The 12,426-nt window shown below is 38.3% G+C and overlaps 2 protein-coding genes across 2 annotated transcripts in view; one reads left to right on the top strand and one right to left on the bottom strand.

Moving 5' to 3' along the window:
- The window catches only part of DFNB59 (deafness, autosomal recessive 59), a 13,655-nt gene extending 9,964 nt beyond the window's left edge, over positions 1 to 3,691 (top strand). The window contains exons 5-6 of the mRNA XM_019554694.1: positions 170 to 265; positions 2,145 to 3,691. Of these exons, the coding sequence (XP_019410239.1) occupies positions 170 to 265; positions 2,145 to 2,446 (398 nt within the window). The 3' untranslated portion in view covers positions 2,447 to 3,691. The remainder of the gene's footprint in view (positions 1 to 169; positions 266 to 2,144) is intronic.
- Positions 3,692 to 5,112: 1,421 nt separating this feature from the next.
- Positions 5,113 to 12,416, bottom strand: FKBP7 (FK506 binding protein 7). The gene is made up of 4 exons (XM_019553767.1): positions 12,167 to 12,416; positions 9,301 to 9,452; positions 6,125 to 6,258; positions 5,113 to 5,479 (listed from the first exon to the last, which is right to left on the bottom strand). Exons 1-4 carry the CDS (start codon positions 12,379 to 12,381, stop codon positions 5,318 to 5,320), a joined length of 663 nt encoding a protein of 220 aa, XP_019409312.1. The 5' UTR covers positions 12,382 to 12,416; the 3' UTR covers positions 5,113 to 5,317.
- Between the last annotated feature and the right edge of the window lie 10 nt (positions 12,417 to 12,426).

The following is a 12,426-nucleotide window of genomic DNA, read 5'->3' as shown; positions in this document are numbered from 1 at the left end:
TACTATATGTTATATAATATATGTATAATATATATTTATATATTTAATCTTAAGAATCTTGTTAGCTTTATAATACCTGTTATAAAGTAAAAAAAATTTTGTTCTATGTTTTGAAATAGAATAATTTTGAATTTCATCTTTCCAAAAAGTTTTTTTTTTTTATATACAGAATTTTGTGTCACTCCAGTTTCCAAAGGAGGATTTGAAAAAGAGCAGTCTGGATCATTTTCAGTGAGCAAATTAAGGAGTAATCTGTTCCGTCGAAGTATGATGTTTTTGTTCAAGTTCACTAATTAATGTATTAAGTGCATGTTTTTGGGTTTGGGTTGGGGGGGGTTGGCTTAGTGTGTAAGTTCAAGAACTCAAAATATCTAAGCAAAAAATAATTTAAACTTAAAATATGCAGTGAGATAAAAGTCTATTAAGATAATTGCAAAAATCTAAAGATATAAATTGAAACAATTTGGCTTAAAATAATTATACCTTTAAGAAACATTAGTAATATTGTCATGAAAACCATCATTAAGTGTGTGTGTGTGTGTGTGTGTATATATATATATATATACACATACACACACATAAATATTACACAATGACAACATTTTAGTTTGTTAACCTATTTATATTTTTACAACTTACAGACAGTAGTGTTATCCAATCTCCAAGGATGATATGTAAAATGAGCTTGTAAATATAAACTATTTATCAATTCAATATATTAAAACATGTTTTGGAAGAAGCAACCCTGAACTGATAAGGAAATTTCATATCCATGGTTGTAGATTTTCTCTCTCCAACTATATGAAACCAAAATTTTAGCAAACAGTACAGTTGATACAATTAAAGGCTTCACATTCTCCATCCTAAGTAGTTAGATTTACTTCAGTACTATCCAGTACAGGCAGTCCTCAACTTATGGCGTTTCAACTTATGGCAATTCCTACTTGCGGCACTCCACCATTTACACTCATATTATTAGTTTGGGCGCTGGAACTTCCTACTTACGACTCTACAGGGATATTTACAATGAGAAAAAGAGGGCAGCAAAACAAACAGCCCTGGATCAGCTTCTCAAAGTGGCCCCAAGTCTCCCTAAAATCTCCCCGAAGAAGCCCTTCTGAATTCCATGACCCTGATGAAAGTATTCCTTCAGCTTCTGGTTAAATAAAATCCTGTGTGATTAGTTACTGTATTGTCCTGTTTAATCGATTTATATACAGTACACTTTAGAAAGCTTTGTACTACATAGTGTATATCATTTATAGTGGATTATATAGTTGATTTAAATATGGTGTTTATGGTCACTTCTATAAAAAGTTGGGCATCAGGCCCATGGTCAGGAACATTACTCCCTATTAGAACATTGTTTCTATGGGAAAATCACCTTTTCCCAGGAACGTAACCTGCTCTAAGTGCGAGGCCTACCTGTAAGTGTAAATGAAGTCACTTGGAACGCTGCCATTTGCTGAAGTGACTAGAGGACCAGGCCACATTTTTCCAATTCTAAGTATGGGTAAATGTAAATATGGTGGTGCAGTAAATAACTGTTTCTAATGGTGGCCTTTGCAGAGGTGGCTTTATTGTCTCCTCTTTGATCACAGGGGTTTCTTTGGGGCAAACTAAATGTAGTGCAAATTAAAAAGGCCTCAGTGCTGCTCTGATCAGCTGTGGGAAATAGCAGCTTCTAAGGTGTAGTGATCACTGGGTTCATTAAATACAGGCATACTTGAATGAGAACAAAAAAATAAGTTTTATTTGTGGAGCAGTAGGCAAGGCTCTCTAGTCTTTTAGTCTAACTAGTTTAACTGAAGGACCATCTCCCAATTCCCAACCTCTGTAATCTAAGTAAGGGAGTGTATCTCCCAAACATTTGTAAGAAATTACACTTTGCAAGAGTGTGATTTCAACAGTAATAAAATTAGCCTCCTGCAGGTCATACCTCAGGAATTTCTGATAGGAAAAGTAATTGATGACAAAAGCGATGCATAGGAATGTCAAATGTGAGCTGATAATGGAAAGCCATTTACTTTGTTGACAATGGTTTCTCAAATGTGGTTTCATAGTCCAGTTATTTCATGGTGTGGCATAGACAGTTCGCAACATGCAGACAAGTCATTGGTATTTTTGTGTGCATTCTTTTTCAGATAAGTGGGTATTGGAGACTGTTGCTAACCCAGATGATTACTTGGAGGAGCTTTTAACAGATTATTATGAAAAAGCTGCAAGCATGACTGATGTCTCTACAAGCTATCTCAGAGAAGGGTCTCATATCCGAGTGAATTTACTTAATAACAACATCCCAAAAGGTCCTTGTGTCCTTTGCGGAATGGGTCATTCTAAAAGGGAGACAGTTTATGGATGTCTCGAGTGTTCTTTTCATGGACAAAAGTATGTACGACTGCATGCTGTGCCCTGCTTTGACCTCTGGCACAGAAGGGTGAGATGATTTATCTGTGACAGTGCCTATTGTTATAGACTTAGGTATAACTGTGCCACAAACTTTCCAAAAGTGACTTAGTAAAGCATTACAAGTGCAAAATGTTTTAGTATACTACTTTCTGTTGTCAAGTGATGTTTTATTTTACACATACAGCTAATTATATTAATTAGTTTAGCATGTAGGGCTTTTTTTCAAAAATATCACTGCTTTTCATTTTCCTAGCACTTTCTCATTTCATCATTCATGGTAACTAACACATGTACTTTTAAACTGAATCAGAAAATAGCAATTTGTAGCTTCTTATGTTTTGAAATGGACTTACAAAATTTGCTCTTTGTAAAGATATTTCCTTAACTACATCAGAGTATGATGGTAAAATGAGAAAATCTGTTAAATATTTAGTGTTGTCATAAATGTTTAATTGAAGTATCAGATTAAAAACACATTGGAGGTTAGCTCAGTTTAAAGTTTCTTTTATAAAGGAGAAGACTGAAAAGGATCATAGCTGAGGATATGGGTTTCATATCAGGATGTGATTACCATATGTCTTTATTCTGACTATATTAGCTCTGACCACCAGCTAGCCCACATTTTGCTTAACTTAGATAACTTGCATCTGTTTTATTCTGAGTTAGCCTGGCTATTGACTTTAATGTCTTTGATGTATACAGGTAAAAATAACTCAGCGATAATTTATATCACTAACAATATTGTATTACAGCAATCCTTTTAGATTTCATGCCTGAAGGTCTGTGACCTAGAGTAGGGGTTTGGCAGCATTTTCTGTGGGGGATAGTGGAATGACTCAGATTGGATCAGAGAAAGGCAGGCATTGGGACCCAGCTGTTCCTGCCACTTTTCTCTGCTGAGCTGTTCAGTGTGGCATGATGAAAGCCCCTTCCACCAGAATCTGTGCTGCTTGACTGCAGCCGGGTACAGGCACAGCCCCCTCCACTGGAGCCCCAGGTAGCTGACCAGTGTGCAAGAGGGAGAGCCCCTGCCACCAAATGCTGCCAAAATCACAGTTCTGCAGGTCACAGGTTGCTGACTCCTGACCTAGATAGTCTAACATCACAACTTAGAGTAGTTTGCATTATTGGGAGTACATACACTAGATGGCACTGCAGAATGTAATTCAGAACACTGGAACTGGCACTGCTGGCCAGACAAGCTGTCAAAAGTGTTTACGTCTCTCTTAATGTCATTATAAAGTAAGAGGGAGATTAAAATTTCTATTCCTGCTTCCCTTGAAAAAAAAGGGGGAAGGGGAGACTAAGTAGGTGTGGTAGGCTTTCTGTTTCTTGCTAGCCCTACCAGTTTTGGTTGAAGCTTTAAACTTCATAATTTTACCTAAAGCAGTGTTTTTCAAAGTTTTTTTCATTTGTGGATCCCTAAAAAATTTTGAATGGATGTGCGGACCTCTTTGAGTTTCTAAATGTGGGTATTCACATACTTTCGACTGAACTAATCCTCTTTTACAGACCCTTTAACCATAGCCTGCAGACCTCTTGGGGTCCACAGACCACAGGCTGAAAACCACTGATCTAAAGATTACACATTCAAATAAACAGCAATGTTTTTTTCTTTATAAATGAAAGGAAAAAATACTTGTTTTGCTGATGTTGAAAAGCAAGTTAGAATATTTGGATTTATGACTCACATAGCAATCATAACTGTTACTACACTACACTTTTCCAGTGTAAGAGAAGCCAGAATCAGGTTCACGGAGTTAATTATGTTTATATTAAATAATATAATACTTCCACTTCCTCTGTATTGCACAACAAATTAGAAAAGTAGATGTCTGTTTTGAGGTACTTGCAATTTAATATATTTTAAAAAGTGTAAAGAATGATCCATTCATTTTGTTAAAAATTGAATTTTCACTTGCTGTTAACAGTCTACTTTAAATATGTGCAATTATGTTTACATTGTAGAAGTTATTGTAACTTATTTTAAAAAATCTTTGTGCATTCATAGAATTCTAGTCATAGTGTCAATTTTAATGTTTTGCTCTTGAGGGTTTTCTTCTGGAAGCATTAACGTGATTATGACAAGCACACTTCATCTCACAATCTGTAATTCTGTCACTTAACCTGTTAAATCTATCATGATTTTTTTTTGTCTATTGTCTTTGGGGAACCTTGGCTAGAAGCCTGCAGGGCACCATGTTTAAACAGCCATGGAAGGTCACATCTTAGCCTGTCAGAACTTAACTTCCCAGGCACACATTATTTAATTCCTTAGAGGTATAACAAGAAATGTCTGTGTTGCAAGTTGTAGTGGTGGCTGCCACCATTCTACAGCCCCTCAAAATCAGCATCCAGGGTTGTATTACTGTAATTGCCTTGGCCAGCAGTAAGTTTTTTTTTAACTAGAGCCAAAATAAACTAATAATTCTAAGTTTTCATGACCTTTCTCCAACTCCTTAGAAGTTTGAGGGGGATAGAAAAGTGTTTCCACTGCAGCTAAATTACAAACCTATCTTTGCCGTGAGTAGACTACCATCGAATCCTCTATCTGATACAAAGGGAATAATGGGTTTGGTCAGCACCCTGCTCAGTTTGAGTGAGAATTGGTACTGTAGATCAGAGGCTAATTTTAGCTATGTAATGTCTAGAATAATCATAATGTTTTATACCTGAATTAAGAATTGTGCAACACAGACTGTGACATTTTCCAATTTTATTTCTTTTGTAAATGCATCATATTCTTTTACTAAAGTGTTAATGGCAAGGTTTTAAAAATCTTCTTAAGAGCTATTAGAAAATTACCACAACAAAAAATGTAAAAAAAAGTGACAAAAAGAATGTTCATTGTAAAAATTCCTTGAATTTAGTGTGCAGAAAGCAGCCAAGAGATTCTATACTTAATTTACTATAGTTCATCGTGTTGGTAGACATTGTATTCCTTGGCAGATATGAAGCCATCTCCATCATGGTCATTCTTCTTGAATATATCAGTTAAAATAATATCATGATCTGAAGGATCACGCTTTTTACCATCTCTGGCAAATTCCCGTTTTAAATATTGGCTTATCTGAAAAAAATGAAAACATATCAAACTGAGTTGATTTTTGAGTCCACCTTGATAAAATATGTACAGGCATTCACACCACAAATGTAATTTTACATTTGAGCTAGAAGCTCTCACACTTGAAGCTATAGAAAATTATGCCGAAAGTACAAAATATTAGGCAATCTTTTAAAAAATACATTAAAATGTCTCCTCCTCACATACCTCCTCTTTATCAATATGGATTAATAGTACATAATGAGTCATAAATGACAAATACCTTTAAACAATTTGGTCTGTCTGACCAGTCTATAATGTACTAATATCTCAATCCTAAATATTACACTTTTGTTGGTAGTTCCAATACACAGATCAAGAACTGAAGAGTTGTAGCACAAATACTGAGCTCAGTGCTTCCAAAGCTATCCTGTGAGTAAAACAAGCTAGCTTGCTTCAAAACAAGCTTACCCAAGCTCTGGTCACTGCAGTTTGTACGCTGGCAAATCTGGGATGCAGCTTTATATTTATCAAAGGATATGATTATGCAGCACAAGGCAGGACTATGTAGGCACACCCAAACTGATAAGTAGATACAAGGTAGTTTATATAGGGATAATGCATTTTTTTCCTATTAAAATGGTATCTTCCAAAGTAGTTAAGGCATTTTACCTCATCTTGAGAGAGTTTTTTGTCATTATCTATGTCTATCTGTTGAAAAGCTTCAGCACTCCGTGGTCCTTTATGCACTGCATACAATTCAATTTCAAAGATCAGTGTTGCATTTGGTGGAATCTTGGCTTGTGCTAGGAACACAAAAGAATTTTAGGATTCACAGAAAGGTTAAAGATCACATTACTGGTAAATACACTTGTACCTCTATTCATCCACAGGAATAGGGTAATACTCAGTACTCCAATTTGTTTAAAACCTGAATAAAATTCTAATATATACTACTTCCCTCTTTAAAGGGAAGTTTTGAAACAAAATGTGTATACAGTTCATACCCATGAGCCTTCTTTTGAAGTCCTCATGCTGTTATATGTCATTCAATGATATGTCATCATTGAGAAATTAATTCTACATTGATGCCCTTCAATTTTTCTAAATTTAAAATCAATATCTGGTTTCAAAGGATTGCTATAATGGAGCAATGTTTATATATATTCTTTGTTTGACAAGGAAACAAAACAGGTTATAAAAGGTTACTAAGTTCTGCAAAAAAGGTTTGCTAACTAATTGCATCTACTGTTAAGCAATATTCACATAAAAATCCAGTGAGTCAAAATTTGTAACCAATTTGGAAAGTACTTATGGAAAGACAAATGGTCAAGTATTCAGCATCCAAGTCATCAAATCACCATGTTTAAGAGAGCTATAGAATGATCTGTTCAATCCTAAAGGAGGGAAGGAAAGTGAGCTAAAACATTTCTATGTTAAAGTATCTTCTGGTACCAAAGATATAAAGAAAATAATAGTTACAATGACAGGTCATTGTATCACGCTTCTGGCCAAAGGGGAGTGAAAAAGTGATAGGCAAACAAGAAGACCAGATCATTGAGATCTAAACTTAAGGCAAAAAAAACTCTTAATGGCTAACCATGCAGCATGCAGTTAATATGGAATCATACTAGATCCTACTTATATACTTGCTCACCTAATGCTAATGATAATAATCAGAAACTTGTATCTATTTCTGAGCTTCAACACATCCTATTGAGCTGAAGAAAAAAGTAAAGCATTCTTCTTGAAGAGTAGAGGACAATTACTAATATTACTGGAATTTCTCACTCAAGTTATCTATAATAAAAGATAATGACAGGCTTTAGACTTTTTTGTGACAAGTTGTTTCAAATGTGTAAAAATTTTGAATATTTACTGCACAGACACATATGCAACAGGTCAGCTGACATTTATAAATATAGGATACGAAGTTATAGACCTCTGTGCAGGTAATTAAAAGAATAATACATACCAGAGGAAAAGATACATAAAGACCTAAGAAAGCCACATGCATCTTGTCTAATTCAAAGTTAGGCAGGCATCTTCCCCGGCATGCAGGAATACGTTGAGACAGAACAAAATTGTTGTAGGGAAAAAAAAAGACTTTCTTCAAGCATTGCCTAGGAACAAATAGTTACATCTAATATTAGATTTAAGGATCTGCTTTTGTAACAGCAATTTCTCATTATGACTAGATGTGTTCATGACTTACAATGAATAAGCCAAATTATAGTGTAACTGCACTGAGTTCAATGCTGTTTCATTAAGGATACAGCTGGTTAATGGAATTTTGGCATGGGACAACATCACTGTATTTAATCAATGCACTTCATTCACAGTTGAAGTTGGATTACAAAAACATTCATTACAATACTTCATCAGTTGAAACACTTCATGATAAAGCTCCAAGTCCTTAGTCAACCTATGCATGTCTTTTAAATTACATACGTACATGTAATAAATTCAAAGTTTTCTTTTCTGCATTCAGTGGAATGATAACAACCATAATAATTATTACCCTGGCTGATGCAACTAGCTGTTAAATTAGTACCTAGACACTTTGCCAAACAAATATTAATTCCAAGTGTCTATAGAATTTCATATTGCTTTGCATACAAGGAACAAGATTTTATTAAAGGACCATTTTGGCAATGCCTAAATAACAGTAGTTAAATGTGAATGTTATATAGCAAGAAAAAAGGGTAATGACAATATTAAATATATACTGAGCTCAGAATAAGGCAGTCTCTGGTACCCTTACAAACAGATAACTGAAGTCCAAAACTTTCTATAAAGCAACAGTTTTAAGAAACTCATCTTTTAAAAAAAATAATTCATATTATAATCTAAATTGTAAGGAATCGTTATCTATGTTATGTAAATTTGTAACAGTGATTCCACACAGGGGGCACACACTCTCTCTCTCTCTCACATGCAGTTGCTGTCTAGAGGCAATGGAGAGTAGCTGTATATACCCTTTTGTGGTGGAGGCAGAAGATAGGATTAAGAAAATCCTACTCAAGGATGAAAAATTAGCAAAGCCCAGCCAGGAGACCATGGAAGGCCCTGCTGCCAATTGTAGTGCTCCTATCACAAAAGTTCAGGGCTAGCACAGGGAAGGCATTAGCATGAATTCATTCTTATATATTCAGTTCTGTATATCTTTACCCATGTGGGAAGGCCTCATGCACATGAGCAATTCACTTAATTTAGTCTGTGGTATATGTACAGATTACTCAAGCTGCATAAAAGTTTGCGTGATCAGACCTTGTAGTTATAGCCAGAACATAAAGTGGAAAGACTGGGGACACGTACAGAGGAATGCGCACATGCATTTCCCTGGAGAGAAATAGCAGCAGCACAACTATGCCCCTGCATGTGTGCTCTGGCAAATGGCAAATTGCCCTAGATGGCATAGGGGAGGATGTGGGGCCTGCATCTGGGGTCCTCCTGGGGCTTCAGTGGCAATGATGCTGGCATGCAGAGCCTGGCTGGCAGCCAAAGTGTAGCTCTGGCTGGCCAGGCTCTAGTTTTGGGCAGCACATGATGCACCCACAGGCACCACCCCTTTTTTTTTTTTTTTTTAGATGCCACGATTTAATTTTGGCTCAATGCTAAATGTAGCATGGAGAACTGTTTCAGGTGTGCTGCATGCATTTTGTAGTGCCTCAAAAGATTTTGAGATGCCACAATCTGCATGTGTGTACTTGTCTGAACATGTCCTGAATGGCCCGTCTTAAAATTAATGGCAACATTTGCTTTCTTTGATATTTGTAGATAGGTAGCAATAAGGCAGAAAGAATAAAATCATAAATTTTAAAAATTAAGGATTTTGGTTTTTTTACCATATCCTTGCTCTCCATATGCTAATGATGGTGGAATTGTCACTTTCCGCTTTTCTCCAGGACACATATTCATCATACCAATATCTAATCCTTTTATTACTTGTCCAACACCAAGAACAAACCATTTTGGATGGCCTTCATTTTGTGTCCGACTAAATGAGAGAGAAAAAACACAAAACCCAAAAACTTTTAATAAATATACAGTAAAAAAGGAACAATATTCAAATGCTTAATGAAAAATATTAGTATTTCAGTACAATTCCATTTTAGAAAGAAAAACTATCAATTAATTAATTTAAACATATTGAGTGTTTAAATTTTTTACAAGCTTGTAGTTACTGAATTTTAAGTATACCTTTTTATTATGACACATTAAAATGTATGTCAAAATTAAAAATTTGTAACCTCTGATAAATATCATAATATATTAAGGTACTGTGTTATTTTCTGGTATAATTTACTACAAACTAGGGATCAAATCTGAAGTTGTGCATGCAAGCAAACTCCCAGATTTCACAGGACTTTGTTAATGATTAACTAAAAATTAACCGTTAAAATTGCTCCTCCATACAGAGGAGTTGTATATAGAGAACAAAAACATTCAAAGAACAAAACATTAGAAATGATCCTTTCTTGAGTTTTCTCCAATCCTACAACAGTAGAATAGTTCTGCTGCAAAATTGTGGATCATTCCCACAGCATGTTGGGTCCTGAACACTGAGTCTGACCAAAGCAGACACTATGGGCCAAATCGGATTTCCCCTATAAGGTACCTTCAGAATAACTAATGGGGATGATTTTGGAGCATCATCACTGATGTACTTCTGGATTTAGAGTATACATGCAGGAGCAGGTAGGCAGGAAGTATTTTGGGCCATCTCAGTGGAGGAATGCTGCAAGACAAACATGCCAATGCTAGAAGAATAAGTAGGTGCAAATATAGAACAAAGCAGGTAATAAAAGTGATTTGTTTTGGGTCTCTAAAGAAAAATCTGATGGTTAACCTATTATAATAGCTCAAAGAGTCTGTAAGTGAATGATTTCTGATTAAAGATGTAGCCTACTTTATTTTCTTATATCTAGCCTACCCCAGAAAATAATACAGACCCTGATTTTTACACAGCTTGAAGAAAAAAAAATCTTACATTTTGGGAGAGGCAAGCAATTAATCCAGTGTGTCAGGTCTCAGGTCACACACTGGGTTCAATTCTGCATGCTGGATCTGTGCACTGGGCCTATACAAGACACCACTGTTGTGTGGCCAGGCAGGGACTGTAGTGGGCACATGCTCCATAACCTGGGATGGAGCTGAACCCAGGACAACAGGGTAAGCAGGGGTGGGGCAGAGATAGTGGGGGCAGCAGCTATGGCTCTGACTCCAACTCCAGGTTTGGGGTCAGAGCTGGTATCTCTGCCTCACATGCAAATCCAAGACAAGTGGCTTTTTCAGCCCCCTTCTCCCTCCCCTGCCATGTTGAATGCAGGGGGAAAAAAACCTTGTCCTGGATTTGTGTAAATGTGGTAAGTTTATCCTATGCTGCTTCTACACTGTTCTCTCAGGGGTGATACCAGAAAGACTTTAAAATTCTTTAAATTCAGTTTTCTGCATTAATGTGTGTGTTGATGCAGAGTAAAACCAGTTATTTATCAGCAAATACAGACCCTTGTATTGGTGGCAGATGCCTATTACGGCCTTCACCCTGGAAAAAAATAACCACCTACCTCTGGTACGCTGTAAACAAAATTAGATGTATGCAGAAGATCCTGCCTACACAAGAAAACTGTTCAAGCAGAAGTAGCCTCCCAAAGGAATGATTTAAATACAGGGAGGCATACAACTCTTTTGTGTAACCAAGGCCTGCATCTTCATGGGCTTCTTTAGCAGAAATGCTATGCCATAGTGTTGGGTTGTTGGTTGTAGCTGTGTTGGTCTAAGGACACAGGCAGACAAGGTTCTTTGGGTAGATGTCATATCTTTTATTAGACCAAGTAAACAGTTGGAAAAAAGTTCTTTGCAAGCTTTCAGGCACTGCTGAAAATGGGTGTTTGTGCAGAGTTTGTGCCTGAAAGCTTGCAAAGAACTTTTTTCCAGCTACTGAGCTGGTTTAATAAAAAATACCACATCTACCCAAAAAACCTTGCCTGCCATGCAATGGTGTTTGTACTGGCTGGGGATGTATATTAAATAACTGGCTGGGGATGTATATTATATCTATGTACATTCATGTCTATAAGGGACTCTCTATATGTGCAATGGGATCTGATGCATGATCTGTACCACTGTGCTTCCTGCCATGACACACATGGGTGACTGTGGGATTGCACATCAGATCCCATCACTCCCTGCTGCCAGTGCAGCGGGGAGCCCCGCACTGCCAAGTAACCAGCTCCTGCGGCTGCAAGCCCCCAGCCGGGGTGCACCAGGTGGTGCTCTGGCTGGGAGCCCTGTCAGTTGATCTAGGCTCCCAGCTGGGGGAACACAGGGTGTGCCCCCACGGCTGGCAGCCCCATCAACCGACAGGGCTCCCAGGTGCAAGATGGCTGGGAGCCCCCTCCCCTGCTCCCTGCTGACAACGTGCACTAGCCACAGGTTCAGTTAGTGGTGTGACAGGAACCAGCAGCTAAATTATTCCACATTTTTTGTGGAACAACTTTGCGGCTCACCCCTCAATTTCCTTTCATGGCTTCAACGCGTGCCGGGGTTTCGGCTTCAGTAGTGAATCAACCGCCCCACCCGTGCCGGGCGTGTGGCAGAGGCCCGAGGGAGGCAGTAGCGGGACATAACCCGGGGCGGGCCGGTGTATACCGTTGGCACGAGGCCCCCAGGCCTGCGCCGGTCGGAGGCGAGCCGCCCGCCTGCGCTCACCTGCAGTAGAAGCGCGCCCCGCCGCCGGCCAGGTACCCGTCGTAGTGCGCGTTGAGCATGTCGCCCCTCCTGCTGCGCGGGGTGCAGTCGGCGGGGACGTGCAGGACCTCGATCTTCACCTCCTCCCGCCCCGCAGCCGGCTCCGGCGTCTGTCCCAGCGCGGGGGGCGCCAGGAGCCCGAGCGCCTGCAGCGCCAGCGCCAGCGCCAGCGCCATGTCCCCGTCGTGCCGCGTGGCAGCACCGCTCCCGCCCCGCCCCTT

The sequence above is a fragment of the Crocodylus porosus genome, unplaced genomic scaffold (genome assembly GCF_001723895.1).
Source record: "Crocodylus porosus isolate Cpor-Errol unplaced genomic scaffold, CroPor_comp1, whole genome shotgun sequence".
NCBI classification, from domain to species: Eukaryota; Metazoa; Chordata; order Crocodylia; family Crocodylidae; genus Crocodylus; species Crocodylus porosus.
The sequence above is the reverse complement of the archived record's forward strand: the minus strand, read 5'-3'. Positions and strand labels throughout refer to the sequence as shown.

Excerpts from the sequence above, each read along its gene's own strand:
- FKBP7 (XM_019553767.1), bottom strand. The coding sequence starts at position 12,381 with ATGGCGCTGGCGCTGGCGCTGGCGCTGCAGGCGCTCGGGCTCCTGGCG. Across the intron at positions 6,259-9,300 it reads ATATGGAGAGCAAGGATATG|CACAAGCCAAGATTCCACCA; the intron begins GTAAAAAAACCA and ends TTGTGTTCCTAG. Across the intron at positions 5,480-6,124 it reads AAAAACTCTCTCAAGATGAG|ATAAGCCAATATTTAAAACG; the intron begins GTAAAATGCCTT and ends CATTTTTTTCAG.